Below are 24,746 nucleotides of genomic sequence, written 5' to 3' on the forward strand. Positions count from 1 at the left end.
CCCTCACCACCTGCTCCACACGGCTTCTAGTCCAGGTCCTGTCGCTCTCCCACCTGGAGTTCTGCTGGTGACCCTTCAACTGAATGCAGTGGAATGCGATGTACTGTATGGATGCATATTTGCAAATCTTTTCGGACAGTTTATAACGAGTATTTAACGAGTAAATGGCCTATGTGTTTTATGTATGTCATGTGTTTTATATGCCACTTATAGCCAAAGACACATCTCCACCTGTGCGGATTATAAAGTTTCTTTCAATTTCAGTCTTGACCATAAACAGGCCTGGAGTCATAAACATGATGATAATGCAAAAACTGGATAGATGAGCAGAGCGAATGTGGTCTTGATTTGTATTTAAATCAGGAGTGTCAAACTCTGTTTCTGGAGATCCTGTAGGTTTTCACTTCCAACCCTAACAAAGCACGTCTCATTCAACAGCTAGAGATATTCATGAGCTGCTAATTAGCAGAATAAATTTACAGCACATTAGTATTTTTAGAGAAGGATAGCATTGTTGACTTAAATCCACTTGTATGTAATGTGAAAAGTGAAAGAGGAGTAAAAAGCACTTTTTCTCCAAGTGTGTCAGAGAGGGAGTGACAGGTGATGAAGACGCTGAAGAAGATGATGGACAAGCACAGGGACGAGTTCTGGGCCAGCAGATCAGGAACTGAGAATAAGTTGTGCCATGGTGGAGTTTAAATGTAAACCTGCGGGATGAAGGACCTCCAGGAGCAGGGATGGGCAGCCCTCATATACACCTTCAGTGTTGTCACCTATTCTGATGGCTGTACATATTTCTGGTTGAGTCCTGTCAGCAGAACAGAGGGAGCTATAGATGGTAATGAGGCATGGTAAAGTTCACCTTGATAACAGGATACTTTATTTCACACAGAGTTATAAATCTGTGGAACACTTTGCCAGGTCATGTAGCAGAGGCAGAGACTCTGGGAGCTCAGATCCAGGCTTGATGCAGTGCTGGATGCTCTCTAGCTTGCAGGTGAATGATCAGACTGAAGGAGCTGAATGGTCTGTTCTCATCATGAAAAATTCTCATGTCCTTATTCTTATGTTCTTCACATATTCATTTATTGCATACAACTTCCAATAAATATGTTTAAATTGCATGAAATATCAGAGAGGGAAATGTGGAGACATTTATGAAACGCAGTCTATTAAAGGACGACATATAAAGAGAAAACAATCAAATGGAGCGTCTCATATTTATTACCGCCTCTCAAAGCGCCTCTAATACAAGGCTCTCTGGCACCATTTAGTGGTGAGGACTGAATGTGCACCTTCTCTTTCAGCTCTTTCACTTCTGACCGATTCCGTCTCTGGACCCAGTCCTGACCAATCCCATTTCAGGACATCAGCTCAGACCAATCAGTGCATGAAGGCCTCTGGTCTCCATGGGAACCGGTGTCCTGGAAACCCTCCCAAAGAAAAACTGCTGAATGCAGATGATTATTTTTATTAATTTTATTATTTGTATTAATCAATTCCCAATTTCCCAGCATCATTACATAATCAATACAAAAAGAAGCAGCAGACAGAATTATAAAACACCTTGAACTGAATCTTGGCCGTGACAGCAAACTACAATAAGATAGTCACCGTAAAACGTGATTACAGTGCAAGCAAACCCCAGAACAGATGGGCTGAGTGAATGTGGTCTGGATTCTATTTTTATTTCAACCAGTTAATCTTTTAAAGTTCAATATTTCATTTAATTGAACTCATTTTCTGTCGCATTTGAGTGTTTTTCCCTCTCTTTAATTACAGCTGATCTTCGCATTCACTCGCTGCCTCATCCCAGATCACACAGTTTTACAGAGGATCCAACTCTCCAAACCTCAAACGCAGGATAGAGGGGCTGAGTGAATGTGGTCTGGACTCTGTGCAGGAGGGTCATTGTGTCAGAGACGCTGTAGAAGGACAGAGTTCCTGCCCCGTGATCCAGGTACACTCCTATTCTGGAGGGGGGGGGGACAGAGATTTCATTTTCCTCATTATTGTGCCAGAAAGAGTAAAGAGCATTACGGCCCAGACTCCAGGACTTGTTATTCCTTCCCAGCTCACAGTCATCACCCTCTCCTTTCCTGCTGATCTCTTTATATGACATTGCTATATAAACCTCAACCCCACTCCTCTCAGCCTCCCAGTAACAGCGTCCAGACAGACCCTCTCTGCACAGCACTTGGGCTTTGTACTCAAATCTCTCTGGATGATCAGGATATGACTGGATCTCGTCTACACAGGTCACCTCTCTGTTCCCCTCAGACAGACAGAGGCATTGATGTGCTGTGTTGGGGTCCAGTGTGAGCTGACAGGCATCTGTTGGAGGAGAAGAGATCAGTGAAGACATGAAAATTTCAATTGTTTGTGTGTTATTACTTCAAGCAGAGTGTTATTGTCAATTATTGTGACACATATAATGATTCATTAACGCAGAAATCTAGGTAATCCCAAAGGCAACTGTATCTTATTCCAGGTACTTTACCTTCAGTTATGTATTCCTCCAATGTATTCAATAAATCAATCACTATTATATCAATATTAATTATTTGGTTTTTGTGTTGTTGTGTTTGCAGTGATCACGTACCAGGAATCCAGCACAAGAACAATACCATCAAATATGAAAATCGCTCCTTACTCTGAATATTGCACAATTAAAATGTTGTTTTTTAACATATAGAGCTTGAATTGTGTGGCCCATGGATGGTTGTGGCCCTAAATGATAGCATAGAGCATTTATGCCCCCAGCTAGCTCTGACTGCAGGACATATATTATCATATATGATCCATATGTTTAATACCAGGAGGCCTGCAGCTGAATTAACAGGGATCTGATGGAGGAGAAGATGTATGAGATCCCTAAAGCAAGTCCGTTATGGATATTAAGAATCATAGAAATAATCTTTTACTTCATATTACCTATATTCATTCTTTAATTTAAGTTGAATTACAGACTCACACTGTAAGAAGTCCTCTCTGGTCTTGAACTCTAGAATATTGGATTCTTTCACTGTAAGGAGAGATCACAACAAAGTTGAGCCCCTAAAGCTTACCTTGTTTCATAATTTTATCATTAAGAATTTTTCTTAAATTTGTTGTCTCCTCTCATATCTCTACAATATCTTGCATTCTACCCAGTAAAAAATGTGCCAAAACATTACATTACAGGCATTTAGCTGATGCTCTTATCCAGAGCGACTTACACAACTTTTAACATAATACATACGTTGCATCAATTTACACAGCTGGATATATACTGGAGCAATGCAGGTTAAGTACTTTGTTCAAGGGTACAACAACCGTTCCCTTTCAGAAAGTCATACTTTGTTCCCTGAACTTCAAACAAAGCTTTTGATTTAATATATTTTGGGTTCTCCCCTAGCCAGAAAGACTGCCCCCGGTAAAATGGCTAAGCACACTTTCTGCAGCAGTGTGTGCCTACAAACCTTTTCCAGAAACGTTCATCAACTCTTCCAGCTGCTCTTTCAGGTCAGAGACAGATTTCCTCACAGCCTCAAAAGAGTGTGGACTGACAGTGATGCTGGGCAAGTCTTCAGGTCCAGGAGGGGCACAGAGAGACTGACAGCTCTGCAGAGAAACAGACAGAAAATCAGACATTCAGAAAGGGACACAGAGAGATATACAGGCACACAGACATACAGAAAACAGTCTCAATAAAAGATTTCTGCGTAGATTTGAGGGGGAAATCATTGTAAATGAGGAACATACCTCACCATGTGTGTGCAATGTACATAGTCCAGACTGTCAGAGAGCCAGTGACGTTACCTGGAGGAACTGGATGTGATCCTCTGTGCGTGAAAACTGCTCCAGCTCAGCATCTCTCCTCCTCAGCTCAGCAATCTCCTTCTCCAGTCGCTCCAGGAGTCCTTCAGCCCGACTCACTTCAGCCTTCTCCTGGTCTCTGATCAGCTCTTTCACCTCAGAGCGCCTTCTCTCAATGGAGCTGATCAGCTCAGTAAAGATCCTCTCGCTGTCCTCCTCTGCTGCCTGTGCAGAGTGCTGTTAGGAGACACAGAGAGAGGAGGGCTGTACATTTTAACTAGGCCTTTCACTCAGCTGTTACTGGGACCCCAGACAGCCTGTTCCCCACAGTGTGGCTCAGTGGGATTGAGCCCCACGGGGCTGGAAAGTGACCCAACACTGGGCTCCTCACTGGCTGACTGGAGGAGAGCCTTGACTGAGCCCTGAAATGGCTCATCCAGCAGCCAGCTGGTGTCTTCTCCTCTGGTCAGTACCCACCTTGAGTGACTGCACAGCCTGTCTCAGATCCTGCAGCTCTTTCTCTCTCTCCTGGATTCTCTGCTGGAATTCTCTCTGTGTCGCCCCCAGCTGCTTCTGCAGATAGATTATCTTCCCAGTTATATCTTTTCACATATCAATGTTAAACATTTCAACTACAGTTTCACATTCCAAATTAAACTGAATATTTCTACCTTTGATGGATTTACCTCCACAGCAGAGGTTCTGCAGGCCAGAGGGAAATATTTTTGGGGTTCTGACATTAGGGGGCAAATACATTTATAGTAGACAAAGCAATTAAATTGTTTTAAAAGTGCACTGACACTTCAACAATGTTACTTATTCACTTTCAAAGTCAGAAAATATTACGCTAATTTACGGGAAGCGGCTAATTTTTAAATTTGTATTAAAGCAAACAGCTGTTATTTTCTGGCATGTTGAAAACTGCTGGTTAAAAATGTCAATCCTTACCTGTCTCTCAGTCCTTTCTGCTGCAGCTGAGACTGTATCATGGCCTCTGTGTTCATCCATCACACACAGCAGACAGATACACTGCTGATCAGTACGACAGTAAACCTCCAGCAGTTTGTCATGATGAGAGCAGATCTTCTCCTGCAGGTTTCCAGTGGCTTTGACTAGTTTGTGCTTCTTTAACGCAGGAAATTCATAGTGAGGCTGGAGGTGAGTTTCACAGTAAGAGACCAGACACACCAGACAGGACTTGACGGCTTTGCGCTTTCTCCCAGTGCAGAAATCACACGCCACGTCTCCAGGTCCAGCGTAACAGTGAGCAGGAGGAGCAGCTTGGAGTCCTGTCTTCTTCAGTTTCTCCACCACTTCAGCAAACATGATGTTTTTTCTTAAATCAGGCCTTGGGGTGAAGGTCTCTCTGCACTGGGGACAGCTGTAGACACCAGTATGATCATCCTGATCCCAGCAGCCCTTAATACAGCCTATACAGAAACTGTGTCCACAGGGAATAGTCACTGGATCCTTCAGTACATCCAGGCAGATCGGACAGCTGAACTGGTCCTGATCCAGTAAACCTCCACCTTCAGCCATTTTACTGCTCACACTGACAGAGACAGAGTTAAGTTTCGTTTCTCTGAAACTGCATGACAGAGAGAGTGGGAGTGACTTCCTGGTTTAGCCCACAGCTGCAGGAGGTGTGGTGTTGGACTGAGGCCAGGCTGAGCAGAGCAGGCTGAGCAGAGAGTGCAGATTCCTGAGGAAATATTTAATCTTAGGGGTCAAAGGGCAGATTTATTGATGGACTGTGTGAGTACTGTGAGCAGTAAAGGCCTGTATACACATGCATGGGATGTACTACAGGTGCATCTGATCTGAGTACACCATTCAAAAATGCACAGATAATATACATAATATAAGTGGACAGGTAATTGTTCTGCCCAAATTATTCATGGAAACAGTGAGTATTATACGGAAAACATGGAACTACAGGTATAACATTGCTTTACAAGCTGCATTGGACTCACTTCATATTTATTTTCTCGCTTAAATCTCACAAACTCACAACAGTCGCTGAGCTAGCAGGTCATCAGAAATTTCTCCATTCACCAAAACTGACTGAGCCGATTAAAAAAAGTGTTAAACTATTCGTCTCACAAACAGGTAACATCCCTGTAGAAATGTTGCTATTCTGGGTTTCAGAGAGAGAGTGAGAGAGAGAGAGAGAGAAATTCAACAAACAAAGAAGCAATCTTCATCGTTCCCCCTCATGGGTTCTGGGTAAAAATAATATACAAACATAACAAAGTAAAAATTCATCCAAACACACGGCAGCAAGCTTTTCAGCTTTCTCGCTTTTCAGCCTTTCAGCCTTTTCAGCTTTTTCAGCTTTTCAGCCAGGTTTGTTTTATCTCAGTCGCTCTCTCTCAGTGAGCCGATCTCTGTGTGTGCCACTCAACCTGCAGGTGATGACTTCCACAGTCATGTGACCAGGGTCCACTTGGGACCAAATGTTGTTGGAAAGAGTTGAATTAACACTTTTAGAGTTGAATTAATACTGGACATTACACAGCATATAGTTCATGAAACTGTTTCTGATAACACTGTGAGCTTGACATGCAGTAACATGCTGTGCCTGCAGGGGACAGACGTAAGCTACTAATGCTGAATTCATCCTGATCTGTATGTTGTTCAGCATTCCATTACATTACAGGCATTTAGCAGACGCTCTTATGTCATCACATACAGCACTTATGTAAAGAATTAAAGCAGTTTAAAACAGTCACACAATTTAACCCCCTTTACCTGGCCTCCTGCGCCTGAACCGTACGCTGAATTTAAGGAGAAGGCTAAAAAGCCCCAGACACCCCAGGACCGGGTTTATAGCGCCCCCCCCCCCCCCCCCACCCCTCCCCCCATGGCTGCGGAATGGGGACATACAGATTTTTTTTTTTTTGGGGGGTTGGGGTCTGGGGGACGAGCAGGTCCCTGTTGTAATGTTCCTCAAGTCAAGTCAAGTCAAGTCATGTCAGCTTTACTGTCATTCCAGCCATATACCATGCAGATTACAGTGGAATGAAATTGCGTTTCTCCTGGTCATTGGTGGAATATATACAATATACACACAAGACATACAGACAAGGACGGGGCTGTATGCCCATGACTAGACATAGTGCAAGTGACAGGACAGTGCAAGTGTAATAGACATTACGAGACATTCCATACAATACAATGCAGGACAGTATAAAAACAGAACAGTAAGTACACAATAAATTAATTTTTAATTTTATTCCATTGAATTAAGTTGCAATAAAAAAACAAATAGTGTGTATGTAAGTATGGTGTAGCAGCATGGAATAGCGGTGGAGGTAGTCTCTGAGAAAATAGTCCAGAGGAAATGTACTGCAACAGGGTGTATAAAAATAAAAATACAAATAAAATAAGTGGCCAGTGGGGTGGGGATGGGGGGGGGGGGCAGGGCGGCTTGGCCGTATTCTGTAAAGTTAGGGTGGTGCGGGTCAAAGGAGGCAGCAGTGGGTTAAGCAGCCTGACAGCTTGGGGGAAGAAGCTGTTGCAGAGTGTGGCAGATCTGGCCCGTATGCTGCGGTACCTCTTGCCAGACGGCAGGGGGGTAAAGTGAGCATGGGAGGGGTGGGAGGGATCCTCAGCTGTGCTGCGGGCCTTGCCTGTGCAGAGTTTGGTGTAAATGTCTTGAATAGAAGGGAGAGGGACCCCAATGATCCTTTCGGCTGCCCTCACTATCCGCTGCAGGGACTTGCGGTCTGAGGCGCTGCAGTTCCCATACCAGGTAGTGAGACAGCTGGTCAGGACGCTCTCGATGGTGCCCCTGTAGAACGTGGTGAGGATTGGGGGGGGGGGGGGGGGGGGGGGGGAGTCTTGCTTTCCTCAGTCTCCTGCTGCAGCGGCTGTCCCATGGGCAGCTCCCATAGAGAGGGCCCCAAAGGGGAGGGGCCCCAGACCAAACCGGACTCCACGGAGATCCAGTGGGACGTCCCGTGGGCGGAGATGGAGGCCACCCTGCTGGGCGGAGCCCGGGACGAGGAACAGGGCGTCTGCCCCCCCCAGGCAGGAGCACATATCTGGGGCCTAAACCCCCCCTGGCCCAGTTCAGCAGGGGTCCTGGGTCTTACCCAGAAAGGGCCGGAGGGGGTGCAGGCTTCTGTTCCAACCAAGCCGTTACCCACCTGACTCTACTAATCAACCACAAGAGTCTCTGCTAAGGACCATCTACACCAGGGCTGCCCAGCCCTGTTCCAGGAGATATCTAACATCCTGTATATTTAACTCCAGCCCTAACAGAGCACACCTCATTCAACAGCGAGAGATCTCACTGAGCTGCTGACTAGTAGAACCAGGTGTGCCAAATTAGGGTTGAAATGAAAACCTACAGGACCGTAGATCTGCAGGAGCAGGGCTTGACCAGCTCTCCTCTACACTGTCAGCGCTGTCACCTGTTCTGGCAGGTATTTCAGGGAGAGTTCAGTCAGCAGAACAGAGGGGTCACAGGTGGAAATGGTAATGTTCACGTTAATGACAGGATTAATTTTTTTTCCACACAGAGATGTAAATCTGTGGAGCACTTTGCCAGCTCATGCAGTAGAGACAGAGACTCTGGGAGTGCTCAGATCCAGGCTTGAGGCAGTGCTGGAAGCTCTCTAGTTTGCAGGTAAATGAACAGACTGGATGAGCTGAATGGCCTGATCATGAAAAATACTTATGTTCTTCAGAAATTCATTTATAGCATTCAAAGCACAACTTTTAATAAATATGATTAAATTGCATTAAATATCAGGGAGAGAAATAAGTGAATTTAAAATTTATAAAACATAGTATATTAAAGGACGAGATTTAAAGAGAAAAAAATCTAATGGAGCATCTCATATATTTCTGACCTCTTCTCAAAGCGCCTCTAATGCAGGGCTCTCTGGCACCATCTGTTGGTGAGGACTGAATGTGCACCTTCTCATTCAGCTCTTTCACTTCTGACCGATTATATCTCTGGTCCCAGTCCTGACCAATCCCATTTCAGGAGCCTAGCCCTGACCAATCAGTGCATGAAGGCCTCTGGTCTCCATGGGAACCGGTGTCCTGGAAACCCTCCCAAAAAAAACTGCTGAAAGCAGATGATTATTTTTATTAATTTTATTATTTTTATTAATCAATGCCCAATTTCCCAGCATTATCACATAATCAATCCAAAAAGAAGCAGCAGACAGAATTATATAACACCTTGAACTGAATCTTGGCTGTGACAGCAAACTAAAATAAGACAGTCACCGTAAACGTGATGACAGCGCAAGCAAACCCCAGAACAGATGGGCTGAGTGAATGTGGTCTGGATTCCATTTTTATTTCAATCAGTTAATCTATTAAAGTTCAATATTTAATTTAATTGAACTCATTTTCTGTCGCATTTGAGTGTTTTTCCCTCTCTTTAATTAGAGCTGATCTTCCCTTCACTCGCTGCCTCATCCCAGATCACACAGTTTTACAGCGGATCCAACATCATCAACCCTAAACCCAGGATAGAGGGGCTGAGTGAATGTGGTCTGGACTCTGTGCAGGAGGGTCATTGTGTCAGAGACACTGTAGAAGGACAGAGTTCCTGCCCTGTGATCCAGGTACACTCCTATTCTGGAGGAGGGGGGAACAGGGATTTCAGTGCTCACAGCATTGTGCTGGAAAGAGTAACTGAAAGCATTACGGCGCAGACTCCAGGACTTGTTATTCCATCCAAGAACACAGTCAATACCCAGCCCTTTCCTGCTTATCTCTTTATATGACACTGCTATAGAAACCCAATCCCCACTCCACTCAGCCTCCCAGTAACAGCGGCGAGACAGACCCTCTCTGCACAGCACTTGGAGCCAGGACTCAAATCTCTCTGGATGATCAGGATAAGACTGGATCTCTCCCACACGGGTCACCTCTCTGTTCCCCTCAGACAGACGGATGCATTGATTTGCTGTGTTGGGGTCCAGTGTGAGCTGACAGGCATCTGTTGGAGGAGAAGGGATCAGTGAAGACATGAAAATTTAAATTGTTTGTGTGTTATTACTTCAAGCAGAGTGTTATTGTCAATTATTGTGACACATTTAATGATTAATTAATGCAGAAATGTAGGTAATTTCAAAGGCAACTGTATCTTATTGTGTATGTATCTCCAATGTATTCAATTAATCAATCACTATTATATCAATATTAATTATTTGGTTTTTGTGGTTGTTGTGTCGGCAGTGATCATGTATTGTACCAGGAAACCAGCACAAGAACAATACCATCAAATATGAAAATCGCTCCTTACTGTGAATATTGCACAATTAAAATGTTTTTTTTTTCACCTATAGAGCTTGAATTGTGTGGCCCATGGATGGTTGTGGCCCTAAATGACAGGATAGAGCATTTATGCCCCCAGTCAGCTCTGACTGCAGGACATGTATTATCATATATGATCCATATGTTTAATACCAGGAGGCCTGCAGCTGAATTAACAGGGATCTGATGGAGGAGAAGATGTAGGAGATCCCTAAAGCAAGTCCGTTATGGATACTAAGAATCATAGAAATAATCTTTTACTTCATATTACCTATATTCATTCTTTAATTTACGTTGAATTACAGACTCACATTGTAAGAAGTCCTCTCTGGTCTTGGGCTCTAGAATATTGACTTTCACTGTAAGGGGAGATCACAACAAAGTTGAGCCCCTAAAGCTTACCTTGTTTCATAATTTTATCATTAAGAATTTTTCTTAAATTTGTTGTCTCCTCTCATATCTCTACAATATCTTGCATTCTACCCAGTAAAAAATGTGCCAAAACATTACATTACAGGCATTTAGCTGATGCTCTTATCCAGAGCGACTTACACAACTTTTAACATAACATTTACGTTGCATCCATTTACACAGCTGAATATATACTGGAGCAATGCAGGTTAAGTACTTTGTTCAAGGGTACAACAGCAGTGTCCTACCAGGGAATCAAACCTGTGACCTTTAGGTTACAAGCCCAGCTCCTTCCCATTACACACTGCGGCCCCGTTCCCTTTCAGAAAGTCATACTTTGTTCCCTGAAGTTCAAACAAAGCTTTTGATTTAATATATTTTGGGTTCTCCTCTAGCCAGATAGACTGCCCCCGGTAAAATGGCTAAGCACACTTTCTGCAGCAGTGTGTGTCTACAAACCTTTTCCAGAAACATTCATCAACTCTTCCAGCTGCTCTTTCAGTTCAGAGACAGATTTCCTCACAGCCTCAAAAGAGTGTGGACTGACAGTGATGCTGGGCAAGTCTCCAGGTCCAGGAAGGGCACAGAGAGGCTGACAGCTCTACAGAGAGACAGACAGACAGAAAGACAGACAGAAAATCAGACATTCAGACAGGGACACAGAGAGACATACAGGCACACAGACATACAGAAAACAGTCTCAATAAAAGATTTCTGCGTAGATTTGAGGGGAAAATCGTTGTAAATGAGGAACACACCTCACCATGTGTGTACAATGTACATGGTGCAGATTGTCAGAGAGCCAGTGATGTTACCTGGAGGAAATGGATGTAATCCTCTGTGTGTGAAAGCTGCTCCAGCTCAGCATCTCTCCTCTTCAGCTCAGCAATCTCCTGCTCCATTCGCTCCAGGATTCTTTCAGCCCGACTCACTTCAGCCTTCTCCTGATCTCTGATCAGCTCTTTCACCTCAGAGCGTCTTCTCTCAATAGAGCATATCAGCTCAGTAAAGATCCTCTCGCTGTCCTCCACTGCTGCCTGTGCAGAGCACTGTTAGGAGACACAGAGAGAGGAGGGCTGTACATTTTAACGAGGCCTTTCACTCAGCTCTTACTGGGACCCCAGACAGCCTGTTCCCCATAGTGTGGCTCAGTGGGATTGAGCCCCACAGGGCTGGAAAGTGACCCAACACTGATATGGCTCTTCCAGCAGCCAGCTGTTGTCTTCTCCTCTGGTCAGTACCCACCTTGAGTGACTGCACAGCCTGTCTCACATCCTGCACCTTCTTCTTTCTCTCCTGGATTCTCTGCTGGAAGTTACTCTGTGTCTTCCCCAGCTGCTTCTGCAGATAGATTATCTTCCCAGTTATATCTTTTCACATATCAATGTTAAACATTTCAACTACAGTTTCACATTCCAAATTAAACTGAATATTTCTACCTTTGATGGATTTGCCTCTACAGCAGAGGTTCTGCCGGCCAGAGGGAAATACTTTTGGGGTTCTGACATTAGGGGGCAAATACATTTATAGTAGACAAACCAATTAAATTGTTTCTAAAGTGCACTGACAGTTCAACAGTGTTACTTTTTCACTTTCGAAGTCAGAAAATATTCCGCTAATTTACGTGAAGCAGCTAATTTTAAAATTTGTATTAAAGCAAACAGCTGTTTTCTTGCATGTTGAAAACTGCTAGGTAAAAATGTCAGTCCTTACCTGTTTCTCAGTCCTTCCTGCTGCAGCTGAGACCGTATCATGGCCGCTGTGTTCATCCATCACACACTGATAACAGATACACTGCTGATCAGTACGACAGTAAACCTCCAGCAGTTTGTCATGATGAGAGCAGATCTTCTCCTGCAGGTTTCCAGTGGCTTTGAACAGTTTGTGCTTCTTTAACGCAGGAAATTCATAGTGAGGTTGGAGGTGAGTTTCACAGTAAGAGACCAGACACACCAGACAGGACTTGACGGCTTTGTGCTTTCTCCCAGTGCAAAGATCACACACCACGTCTCCAGGTCCAGCGTAAAAGTGAGCAGGAGGAGCAGCTTGAAGTCCTGTCTTCTTCAGTTTCTCCACTACTTCAGCAAACATGATGTTTTTTCTTAAAACAGGCCTTGGGGTGAAGGTCTCTCTGCACTGGGGACAGCTGTAAACACCAGTATGATCATCCTGATCCCAGTAACCCTTAATACAGCCCAAACAGAAACTGTGTCCACAGGGAATAGTCACCGGATCCTTCAGAAGATCCAGACAGATCGCACAGCTGAACTGGTCCTGATCCAGTAAACCTCCACCTTCAGCCATTTTGCTGCTCACACTGACAGAGACAGAGTTTTGTTTTTGTTTCTCTGAAACTGTATGACATAAATAAGAAGAATGACATCCTGGTTCTGCCCACAGCTACAGGAGGTGTGGTGTTGGACTGAGACCAGGCTGAGCAGAGAAGGCTGAACAGAGAGTGCAGATTCCTGAGGAAATATTTAATCTTAGTGGTCAAAGGGTTTATTTATATAAGGACCATGTCTGTATTGTGATCAGTAAAGGCCTGTATACTCATACATGGGATGTACTACAGGTGCATCTGATCTGAGTACCCCAGTCGCAAATGCACACATAATACATGTAATATGAGCACACAGGTATTTTGTCTGCCCAAAGTTGACCTAATTATGAATGGAAACAGTGAATATTATACAGAAATGAAGTGGCTCATTGGTCTCAGTTGCATGTGCAATAGGAAGTAGTTCCAGCCCAAAATAAGGTTAAATGTGATTTTTGAAGAATAATAATGTTTTGGAGTTACTTGACCTTATTTTCCTGCTTAAAACACACAAATTCACAAATGCCCCTCTGAAACTGATCCTTTTATTTAATACAATCTACTCTGCAGAGAAGAACTTACTGATCCGATCAAGAAACGTTTTGAACCATTCCAGTTACACACCAGGTGACACCCTTGCAGAAATGTGGCTCTTCTGGTTTTCAGAGAGAGAGAGAGAGAGGATGCTGAGGTGGAGGTTGTGACGTCCTGTAAGTTTTTGGGTGTGCACACTGATAACAGGCTGGACCGGTCAAAGCAGACAGTATTTTATAAAGAAACTGCGATCATATGCAGTGAAATGTTTTTAATGTTTTATCAGAGTGTCATTTCTGTTTTGTTAATGTTTTATGTTTTGTTTTGTGTTTTGTAATGTTGCCTGGTGACACCCTGATTTCTCCTCATGGGGATTAATAAAGTACTTCTGTTCTATTCTATAACCTGGCTAGGGCTAAAATGTGCATTAAAATCATTTTAATTTAAATTAATCTTCGCCTTTTTTAATCTTATTAGGATGTATAAATAAAAAAAATGAAAAAAATTATTGTTAAGATTCTAATTAGTAGGGTCAGGTGTTTCAAATTAGGAAACCTACAGGAGAGTAGAGTATATTAAACAAACAAACAAATAAAAATCTTTACCATTCTCCCTCGTGAGTTCTGGGTAAAAATAGTTAATTGAAGTAACACACGGTAGCAAGCATTTCAGCTTTGAGCTTTTGAGCTTTTGAGCTTTGAGCTTTTCAGTCTTTTCAGCTTTTCAGCTTTTCAGCTTTTCAGCTTCCCAGCCCTGTTTGTTTTATCTCACTCACGTCTCTCACTCTCTCTCTCGGTGAGCGAGTCCACATCTCTGGACTTAAGGAGGAAAAAGATTTCTGTGAAACCTGTAAGTCCTGTGACACCTGTGCGTTCTGTGACACCTGTGCATTCTGTGTACATTCAGGATGTTGAGGTGGAGGTTGTGACGTCCTGTAAGTTCTTTGGGTGTGCACACTGATAACAAGCTGGACCAGATTGTTAAAACAAAACCAGTCAAAGCGGACAGTATTTTACAGAGAAACAGATCTTATGCAGCAAATTGCCTTTGATGTATTAATCAGAGTGTCTTTTCTAATCTTTTAGATAGGATTTCATGTATTTATTTATTTACTATTATCGCCATTCTCTGGCTGTGTTAAACTGTCTGTTTCTGTCACTGTTTAGCGATTGGTTTTTTTTTTTTTTTTTTTGCTTTGTTTTTTGTAATGCTCCTGGGTGACACCCAGATTTCTCCTTATGGGGAGTACTTCTCTTCTATTCTATAACCTGGTCACTGTAATTTAAAAACATTCAAGAATAGGGCTAAAACATGCATTAAAATTATTTGAATTTGAATTAATCTTTATTTTTGAATCTTATTAGTCTTATGTAATAAAATAAAAAAAATAAGAAGAAACTTGATCCTGGAGATGTGTAACATCCTGTAAGTTTGAACTCCAGCCCTAACAAAGCACACCTCATTCAACAGCGAGAGATCTCACTGAGCTGCTGACTAGTAGAACCAGGTGTGCCAAATTAGGGTTGAAATGAAAACCTACAGGACCGTAGATCTGCAGGAGCAGGGTTTCATCAGCTCTCCTCCACACTGTCAGCGCTGTCACCTGTTCTGGCAGGTATTTCAGGGAGAGTTCTGTCAGCAGAACACTCCTGTTTCTTACCACTTCTCAAAGAACATGAAATGCAGGGCTCTCTGGCACCATCTGGTGGCGAGGACTGAATGTGCACCCTCTCCACCAGCTCTTCCAAGTTCCCAGCTCTACCTGGAAGCTTTGTGTGACCAATCCCATCGCATGACCCCAGCCCTGGCCAATCACATGCCAGGATCCCAATCCTGCCCAATCAGTGCATGTTGGTCTCTGGTCTCTATGGTGATCGCTGACCTGGGAACTCTCTCTAATCTTCTCCTGGCTCACAGGAAGTTTGAGAAATTGTGAAACGTCTGAATTCACACATGAGCAGCTGCAGATGATAATTTTTATTAATCAATTCTCTGTTTTCACAGCGTTATTACATTATTAATGCAAAAAAGAAACAACAACAGACACAATTAAAGGGAACAGTATGAAGGTAAAAGTCCAAGTTAAACATGTAATGCTATAGAGAGACAACATAATTTAATTCTATATTTGGTTGGTACATAGTTGCTACATAAGAATATAATAAGATCTAACATAGTAAATGATTGGTTGTGTCTAATCATATAGCATGAATACTGAATGAGCACCCAGTCACCTCTTGACCTTCACTGTTGCATAAACAAGCTTTAAATCAGAAATCATTATTTTGCCTTTATTTATCAGTCCTGGGCAGCATAGCATCATAGCCGGTTCCTCCCTGGCAGGATGGCAGGGGGGAGGATAAGGAGAAAGCTCACCAGTTTAGACTGCTGTAAAAGTATAAGAGACGGAGAGAAAGAAAACTCTCACACACACACACACACACACGCACACACACACACACACAATATTTCTAACTTCTTGTTGCCCTTGGAAGGTTCGGTGCCTGGAGATGGAGGGGCCTTGCTGCAAGGCCTAAAATCGTAGTGTTGTACAGACTTCTCGTTTATGATAGAGAAACTCTCTTCCCTTCATTTTAAAGCAAAAAATAAAATAAAAAAATACACATGGAGTAACTCGAAACGGCTTCTTTACAATCTTCTATCAAGCACTCCTCTATTCCCTGTCTGCAGGCCAGTGCTGTAAAATGGAGCCACAAAAGTAATCAAGTTTCATATGAGGTTTAAGCTCTACCCTTGGTATAATGAGCCAGTCTGGTTCCAGCTCTACGGTGGGATTGGGGATGTCTGGGAAGCAAAGTCGACCCAGTTGACTTGCTATATCTCTCCGTATGCATTCTGGGTAAGCTTATTCGAAAATTTGAGTGTGCTTCAAATTGTTTTTTTTTTTCTGTTACCCCACTGAAGCTACACTAGACTCAGCACAACACCTGGCCCTTGAATTGAATCTTCACTGCAAAATATAATCATAAATGATACTGCATCTGTGAGCATGAACAAAAATGCTAGGAAAGCCCGGGATAGACAGGCTGACTGAACGTGGTCCGAGCTCTATTTTAACTGAAATCATTTAATCATTTGAAGTACAATAATTAATTTCATTTAATTAATTTTCTGTCTCACTTGAGTGTTTTTCCTTATTTCTCTTACTAAGCCCAGATCAGAGTTTTATGGAGGATCCAGCATGAAACCCAAACCCAGGATAGAGGGGTTGAGTGAATATGGTCTGGACTCTGTGCAGGAGGGTCATTGTGTCAGAGATGCTGTAGAAGGACAGAGTTCCTGCCCCGTGATCCAGGTACACTCCTACTCGGAAGGTAGGAGGGACAGAGATTTTAATGGTCTCAGTATTGTACCTGAAAGAGAAACTGGTGGGAGAGCAGTACAATCTCCAGGACTTGTAATTATATCCCAGGTGACAGTCATCACCCCGCCCTTTCCTGATGATCTCTTTATATGACACTGCTATAGAAACCCCATCCTCCCCACTCCACTCAGCCTCCCAGTAACAGCATCCAGTCAGACCCTCTCTGCACAGCACTTGGGGCCAGTATTCAAATCTGTCTGGATGATCAGGATATGACTGGATCTCTGCCACACGGGTCACCTTTCTGTTCCCCTCAGACAGACGGAGGTATTTGTACGCTGTGTTGGGGTCCAGAGTGAGCTGACACGAATCTGATGGAGGAGAAGAGAAGAGAGCTCCACTGACACGTTTTACATAGCACACATATTCTATGTATACATTTCATATGAGTGAGATCCCAAAAAAGAGTCGGTGAAGAAAACAGAAAATGATATAATGGTAATGGGCGGCACATTGGTGCAGTGGATAGCAGCAAGAAGGTCCTGGGTTCGAATTTGGCCTGGGCCTTTCTGTGTGGAGTTTCCTCCCACAGGCCAAAGACTGCGGCTAATCGAAGGCTCTAAATTGCCCGTAGGTATGAGTGTGTGAGTGAACGGCGTGTGTGCCCTGCAATGGATCGGCAGCCGGTCCAGGGTGCATTCCTGCCTCAAACCCAATGCATGCTGGGATAGGCTCCAGCACTTCCCATGACCCTGCCCAGATTGAGCAGGTATAAATAATAGATGGATGTTCAGGTATAAATAATGGATGGATAAGCGGGTATAGATAATGGATGAATAAGTAAGTATAGATAATGGAGGGATAAGCAGGTCTAGATAATGGATGGATAAGCAGGTATAGATAATGGCTGGATAAGCAGGTATAGATAATGGATGAATAAGCGGGTATAGATAATGAATGGATAAGCAGGTGTAGATAATGGATGGATAAGCCGGTATAGATAATGGATGTATAAGCAGGTATAGACAATGGATGTATAAGCAGGTACAGATAATGAATGGATAAGCAGGTATAGATAATGGATGGATATAATGATAGATGGGTCGCGAATGCTACTCAGTGTAATATCCATGGCCATAACACTCTTTTCAGAATGGGCCGGACATCAAAATGAAGGATGTTTTTTGGAAAGGTTAATCTACTTCCTCTGCTTCCATAACCTTGCAACAGGTTACCACACCCCGATGAAGGCTTGGGTGGGCTGATACACATCAGTGTTTTTTTTAATTTTTTTATTTTATTTTATTTTTTTTTACAATTGCCACCATGAAATAAAGGCTTAACTTACAACTACAACAGAGAGCCTTGAATGTCTTTTTTGGAATTGTAACTGGTGGCAAGGTTATGCATAGGGGAACGTTCCCAAAAAAATCTCTCGCATGGAAAATGTAACAAATCATCTTTTTTCGTCATATTTCCTCATAATGTCATGTTGCTTTATTCTTTAAATTTAGCTTTGATTACACACTCACATTGTAAGAAGTCCTCTCTGGTATTGAGCTCCAGTATACGGACTCCTCCCACTGTGGAGAGAGACAACAAGTTGACCATGTTTTTTTTTTTTTTTTTTTTTTTTTGCAGGAGGAACTCAAATTTCACCAATAAAATAAAATAAAATAAAATAAAATAAATAATGCGCGGTTAAATTAAAACATCCAGAACGCAGTATCAATATCAGTCTCGTCCGTAAAACTAAAACAGAGCAAAGATGCAATGCGATTAGAAATGATATAATATTTAATGAGAAAACTAGTGAGTTTGAGAACGTGGATTATGCAGAATATATTTATCAGTGAGTATAGTTTATCCTCTGTTTTTCAATACCAGAGATTTTTTCTCCCCCGTTGAATGTCAGTGTTCAGTCACCGATGGGGGGAGCCCTACAGACAGTGCCTGATTCGGTTGACTAAGGGTACTGAATTGATGTACTGGTATCACCAGCTAATCGGTAATTGATAGTTTCGTTCAGTCAGGTCGGCCAGTTCCTCAAATATCTTCGCATTCCATCAGTATCTTTATCACATTTTCGAAATGGTTTCATGACGGTCATTCTTTTGGGTAATTCATTTTTTTAAAAGTTTGTTCGCGCTCGCAGTCTCACATAATAGGTAGAAAATGTAAAATATGTGGAATTTTTACATGTATAGTTCCGATAATGTTGTTAGATCGTATTCTTTAAAAGGCTTTCGTTTCTATTTAACAGCACTTGTGAGTAGCATGTATTTAAGATAGTTTCGGTAAAGCCAGATAATCCACACATCCTCCGACGAGAAGCGATTTTATAATCGCCCCCATTGATTTCAATGTGAGACGATTTTTCGCGTCCGAAGCCATGGCGGGCTAGCACGAGCACGAATCCATCTTTAATTCATTACGAGGACATTTCTTACTTAAACGGAGCTGAGCGGTATTCTTTATTAGGGGAAAAAAGTGGCGGCGTTGGGGCGTCGGAGGACAGGTGTCACACGTTGCAGGCGGCATTATTTTGGACAGGTTTTTGTTTTGTCGCCGCAGATAGCATGGCCCACATGTTAACATTATTTTTAGAATACCTAACGGTAGACCCTCCTTGACAAAATAATAACATGACTCGTTGTTTTTTTTATATTGCGATATCAGTTGATGTTAAATTGGCATGAGAGGAGATGACTAAGGCACTACATGCACGTAGCTTGTATATCGCCTACAGTATGACACTGCGCACAAAGAAGTTTAGTTCCCTTTAAACTTTCGTCTGTGCCCTTTCTTCCTTTGTTGTTTCTCGGGACCATTTTCGTCTGAACAATGTAGGGGAGAACCGGCACAACTGTAACGCGTCACAAGTGTAACAAACGCATTTTCACACAACTGTAAGCACGGGTACAACGGTGCGTCCATATATACGCGGTGCTGCCTGGCTTCCAAGTCTGAGCTCTCTCCATAGAACTGCGCGAATTATTTAAAATACATATATTTTAAAACCCGCCATGTTTGTGATCATTAAATGAAAATACATACTATTTCCATCATTTAGCCATTAAACGTCACTTCAAACTGTGTAATATGTAACCTGTGAGTCAGACTGAAAAATCTCACAGGTTATATTAATATGTAACCTGTGAAAGTGAATTTCATGATGTAAAGGTGAATCATAGGCTGAGCACCTCACCAGTGTGTTGTTTGCAGTGGCTAAACACACTTTCTGCAGCAGGGTTTGTCCACCAACCTCTTCCAGAAACTTTGACGAACTCCATCTTGAAAACATCCTCCAGTCGCTCTTTCAGTTCAGAGACAGATTTTCTCACAGCCTCAAAAGAGATGTGTGGACTAACAGAGGTTCTGGGTGAGTCTGCAGGTCCAGGAGGGACGCAGAGAGACTGACAGCTCTGAAAATAGACAGACAGACAGGCAGACTAGCAGGCAGACAGACAGACAGACAAACACAGTCTCAATACAGATTCCTGTGCAGATGCCGCAAGCAGACGAGGAATACGCCATGTATGTAACATTCACATACTGCCAACTGTCAGAGAGCCAGTGATGTTACCCGGAGAAAACGGATGTGATCCTCTGTGTGTGAAAGCTGCTCCAGCTCAGCATCTCTCCTCCTCAGCTCAGCAATCTCCTGCTCCAGTCGTTCCAGGAATCTTTCAGCCCGACTTACTTCAGCCTTCTCCTGATCTCTGATCAGATCTTTCACCTCAGAGCGCCTTCTTTCAATGAAGCTGATCAGCTCAGTAAAGACCATCTCGCTGTCCTCCACTGCTGCCTGTGCAGAGCACTGTTAGGAGACATAGAGAGAGGAGGGCTGTACATTTTAACTAGGCCTTTCACTCAGCTCTTACTGGGACCCCAGACACCCTGTTCCCCACAGGGTGGCTCAGTGGGATTGAGCCCCACAGGGCTGGAAAGTGGCTCAACACTGGGCTCCTCACTGGCTGACTGGAGGAGAGCCCTGACTGAACCCTGAAATGGCTCTTCCAGCAGCCAGCTGTTGTCTTCTCCTCTGGTCAGTACCCACCTTGAGTGACTGCACAGCCTGTCTCAGGTCCTGCAGCTCCTTCTCTCTCTCCTGGATTCTCTGCTGGAATTTACTCTGTGTCTTTCCCAGCTGTTTCTGTTGGTAGATTTTTTTTTAAATCATATTAAAATGTAAAACTTTCCAACTGCATTTTCATGTTTCAAATTAACCTAAAAGTTAAAAACGATGACTTATATATAGAGCTTCTAAACTATGTGAGTGATCTAGCTGCTCCAGCTGTGTTCATTCCCACTCAGGGAGTGAAAAGGGGGATTGGGGATGGGGGGGGGGATGTTTTTGTTTTTTGTGTGTCTTTCTTTCTATAAAGACTTCTTATATTTTTGGTTATCTGGAATACCAGTTTGAGTGAATGGATTTAGCCCACCCACTTGATTATAAGGAAGTAGTCCAAGTCAACAAAGAGAAGTGGATTGGGGAGGCTTTTTTTTTTTTTTTTTTTTTTTTTTTGTTTTTTTTTTTTTTTTTGTTTAGTAGAAGTAAACCAGTTTTTAATCACTTGGACATGACTACACTCACAAGCAAACAACAGATCACTCAGGACACTGATAAAAATAGACTACTTTTTGAGCCCTGTTTTTTATTATTTTTTTTTTTTACAAAGACAAAGAAAATAATGTATCCCAGTATATCTACAAGACCAAAAAAAAAATAATAATGTTAATTATTTCAGGTATGTGGCTAACTGAATTTATCCAATTTGTTGGTCGACATTTTGGGATAAACCCAGAATTTTTGATTTTATGGACCAAGTTCAGAATTTCACCGGAAAGAAACAGTGTCTTAAGCCTATATCTTTAAAAAATTAGCATTTGTGAATTATTTACCTCTACACTAAGGCTCTGCTTACTAACCCAGGCACATTTTTATACGCTGTTGGTGACGCTGAAAAAATAATATAGACTTCTTTTGTGCAACACCTTTCATATATAAAATCCAACACAAAGCGTTTCACGTTTGTGAACGAGAATTAAAGCAAAACAAAATAACGGCAAACGAAAGAATACGAGATTACAGAATAAATTCAGTAGTAAAACTGTGACATGCCCTGAGAAGTCATTAAAAAGGATAGGTAGTTTAATGTTTTTAAATATGATGCCATTATCATAAATGTTAGCGGAATTAAGTTAGCAACTCATAAGTGTCAATAAACATCTTCTCATGCGTTCATTTTATCTGCAATTCTCTGCCAGGCTTCCTATCTCTATTTGGCTGCCGGTCATGATTGCTTTCTCTTTATCTTTTTCATAACCCTCAGTGAAGCGTTCTTACTCTTCAGAGGTGGAACTTATGCCCTATCCGGTGTGGCCACGATTCAGTGATCAAATACCCCAAAACAAAATTAAATAAAAAATTTAAAAAAAAAATAATAAATAAGGTTTGGGTTACATTATGACGGTTTGGAAAGTATTGCTTGTGGCTGTTAATGTGATCCTGCATGCAACAGCACCATCACGCTTTGTGTCTGTATAAGGGGTGGGGTCCTGTTTTCAGTTTGTGCCTCCTCTCTCCCTTACAGCAGAGTGGGCCCATGGAGTTATTTGAGATGATTCAGTGTAGATTAACTAATCGAATCACAATTCACGTTCATGAGATGGAGTGAGCCTGAATTTAATTAACAAGATATCACTTTATTGCTGTGGATCAGACCCAGAAAGTAAATTGACTTAAATAAAAAAAAATAAAAAAACACAGGTCATAAACCTACATATTGTAGCTGTAAGCCACGATGATCAGTATTAGTGTTACATGTTACGCTCAAGATCTCACCTGTTTCTCAGTCCTTTCTGCTGCAGCCGAGACTGTATCATGGCCTCTGTGTTCATCCATCCGACACAGAGAACAGATGCACTGATGATCGGTACGACAGTAAACCTGCAGAACTTTGTTGTGATGAGAGCAGATCTTCTCCTGCAGGTTTCCAGTGGCTTTGACCAGTTTGTGCTTCTGAAAGGCAGGAGATTCATAGTGAGGCTGGAGGTGAGTTTCGCAGTAAGAGGCCAGACACACCAGACAGGACCTGATGGCGTTGTGCTTGCTCCCAGTGCAGACATCACACGCCACGTCTCCAGTTGAAGTGTAACAGTTAGCAGGAGGAGCAGCTCGGAATCCAGTCTTCTTCAGTTTCTCCACCACTTCAGCCAGCATGGTGTTTCTGCCTAGAACAGGCCTTGGGTTGAAGGTCTGTCTGCACTGCGGACAGCTGTAGGCACGAGCATAATCATCCTGATCCCAGTAGCCCTTAATACAGCCCATACAGTAACTGTGTCCACAGGGAATAGTCACCGGACCCTTCAGCAGATCCAGGCAGATTGGACAGCTGAACTGGTCCTGATCCAGTAAAACTCCACCATCGGCCATGTTGCTGCGCACGCTGGCCGAGACTGGGTTTAGTTTCTCTGAAACTGTGCGGCAGAGGAGAGTGACGTCCTGGCTCTGCCCACAGCTGCAGGAGGTGTGGTGTTGGACTGAGGCCAGGCTGAGCAGAGCAGCCCGAGCAGAGAGAGCAGGTTCCTGAAGAGATATTTAATCTTTTGGGGCTAAAGGGCAGATTTAGTGAAAGATTGTGTGTGCACTGTGAGCCTCAAAGGCCTGTGTACACATGCATGGGATGTACTGTGGGCGTGGGCGACATAGCTCAGGAGGTAAGACCGATTGTCTGGCAGTCGGAGGGTTGCCGGTTCAAACCCCGCCATAGGCATGTCGAAGTGTCCTTGAACAAGACACCTAACCCCTAACTGCTCTGGCGAATGAGAGGCATCAATTGTAAAGCGCTTTGGATAAAAGCGCTATATAAATGCAGTCATTTACTGTGGGGGTAATGAGTAGAGTACCCCATTCAGAAATGCTCTGAGGTGACACAGAAATTGGGCCCGATTCACAAAAATGTTCTTAAATTATTCTTACTTTTGTACTAAAAACCAATATGGGATTCATGACGCGTGTGTAGCCTTTTTTTTGTGCGTAATGTTTTACGCGTAATTCTGGTCATGTGATTAGCAGAGGGAAACAACCGTGAACAAAGACAGATAAGAAAACAAAATGATGAATGCCAAAATGTTTCTTCCGCACGGTTCACAATCAAATGAGGCCCATTGACTCGAAATTACACATCTCACATTTATAGTTCACGATTTGAAATTGAATGTGATAGTTGAATGAAATTTAATTCAGTCTTCATTGCGTCCAATTTTCACTGTTAATGTGAAGCAAAAAGTTCTGGTTCAGTAAGCTTTCAAATTCATTTGTCTATAACGATCATCTGAGCACTCAGAAAAAGCAAAACCAAGCAAAGGTCCAGTCAACTGTCAAACATCGGTTAGCACCATAAGAGGTGCCGCCTGGTTTTGGTGGCATGCAGAGCATGTAATGGAGCTTCATACCAACACAGTTTTTTAACCATCAGACTGAACTCTCTGGTATACCACATAAAGCTCAGCGAAGCTAGTTAAGCCACAACCAGCCACAATCAGCCACAACCAGCCACAATCAGCCACAACCAGCCACAATCAGCCACAACCAGCCACAATCAGCCACAACCAGCCACAACCAGCCACAATCAGCCACAACCAGCCACAATCAGCCACAATAAGGCAGTGGTAGGTCAATTATTTGCATTTGCCAATTTATTCTACCAAAATTAAGTTGTTATTGTCATTATTAAAGTTGTCCGACTGCAGCTGAGGCTCTCCTACTACTTCACAGAATTCTGAGCGATTTCTAGCCGGCCTGTGAGTTCATTCAGGTTAAAAATCATTGGCTTTAAACATCGCAAATTTTACTTTCTGCAACTCAAATTATGCAGTCAAATCATTCTAATTTCTTTCTGCCCATATACACACAAGTAAAATAATGCATGAATATATAAAAATATAAATATTAACTATTTAGATAAGAAATTTTTAAATGTGGCCCGGGGGACCTGTGGTTCCAACCACAATTGCAATCCCATAATTTTGCAAATTGTTCATTTATTTTCTATTTTTTATTTTTTA

At 42.7% G+C, this 24,746-nt stretch overlaps 3 protein-coding genes across 4 annotated transcripts in view; 1 reads left to right on the forward strand and 2 right to left on the reverse strand.

The window, feature by feature from the left end:
* The window catches only part of LOC118225953 (tripartite motif-containing protein 16-like), a 972,804-nt gene that overhangs the window by 333,481 nt on the left and 614,577 nt on the right, over positions 1 to 24,746 (forward strand). The gene's annotated exons all lie outside the window — the stretch shown is intronic.
* On the reverse strand, positions 1,468 to 12,816 carry LOC118225128 (E3 ubiquitin/ISG15 ligase TRIM25-like). Its single transcript, XM_035413181.1, has 14 exons — positions 12,208 to 12,816; positions 11,740 to 11,835; positions 11,310 to 11,543; positions 10,954 to 11,095; positions 10,395 to 10,442; positions 9,402 to 9,766; positions 7,649 to 7,820; positions 7,300 to 7,457; positions 4,750 to 5,415; positions 4,279 to 4,374; positions 3,805 to 4,038; positions 3,465 to 3,606; positions 2,978 to 3,028; positions 1,468 to 2,337 (listed from the first exon to the last, which is right to left on the reverse strand). Exons 1-14 carry the CDS (start codon positions 12,796 to 12,798, stop codon positions 1,811 to 1,813), a joined length of 3,522 nt encoding a protein of 1,173 aa, XP_035269072.1. The 5' UTR covers positions 12,799 to 12,816; the 3' UTR covers positions 1,468 to 1,810.
* Positions 16,246 to 23,163, reverse strand: LOC118225972 (tripartite motif-containing protein 16-like). 2 transcript variants are annotated; one of them, XM_035415142.1, is made up of 6 exons: positions 22,522 to 23,163; positions 20,734 to 20,829; positions 20,260 to 20,493; positions 19,939 to 20,098; positions 18,206 to 18,256; positions 16,246 to 17,044 (listed from the first exon to the last, which is right to left on the reverse strand). In XM_035415142.1, the coding sequence occupies exons 1-6, from the start codon at positions 23,110 to 23,112 to the stop codon at positions 16,527 to 16,529; spliced, it is 1,650 nt and encodes a 549-aa protein (XP_035271033.1). In that variant the 5' UTR covers positions 23,113 to 23,163; the 3' UTR covers positions 16,246 to 16,526. The 2 variants fall into 2 exon arrangements, with proteins under 2 accessions (XP_035271033.1, XP_035271032.1); XM_035415141.1 differs by having other exon boundaries at positions 19,882 to 20,098.

This window comes from Anguilla anguilla, chromosome 4 (assembly GCF_013347855.1).
Source record: "Anguilla anguilla isolate fAngAng1 chromosome 4, fAngAng1.pri, whole genome shotgun sequence".
NCBI classification, from domain to species: Eukaryota; Metazoa; Chordata; class Actinopteri; order Anguilliformes; family Anguillidae; genus Anguilla; species Anguilla anguilla.

Excerpts from the sequence above, each read along its gene's own strand:
- LOC118225128 (XM_035413181.1), bottom strand. The coding sequence starts at position 12,798 with ATGGCTGAAGGTGGAGGTTTACTGGATCAGGACCAGTTCAGCTGTGCG. Across the intron at positions 5,416-7,299 it reads ACAGCTTCTTCCCCCAAGCT|TCACTCCCACTCTCTCTGTC; the intron begins GTCAGGCTGCTT and ends TAAACCAGGAAG. Across the intron at positions 4,375-4,749 it reads CAGAAAGGACTGAGAGACAG|AAGCAGCTGGGGGCGACACA; the intron begins GTAAGGATTGAC and ends ATCTATCTGCAG.
- LOC118225972 (XM_035415141.1), bottom strand. The coding sequence starts at position 23,112 with ATGGCCGATGGTGGAGTTTTACTGGATCAGGACCAGTTCAGCTGTCCA. Across the intron at positions 20,099-20,259 it reads ATCACATCCGTTTTCTCCGG|AGCTGTCAGTCTCTCTGCGT; the intron begins GTAACATCACTG and ends GTCTATTTTCAG. Across the intron at positions 18,257-19,881 it reads CCACTGCAAACAACACACTG|TGGGAGGAGTCCGTATACTG; the intron begins GTGAGGTGCTCA and ends CTCTCTCCACAG.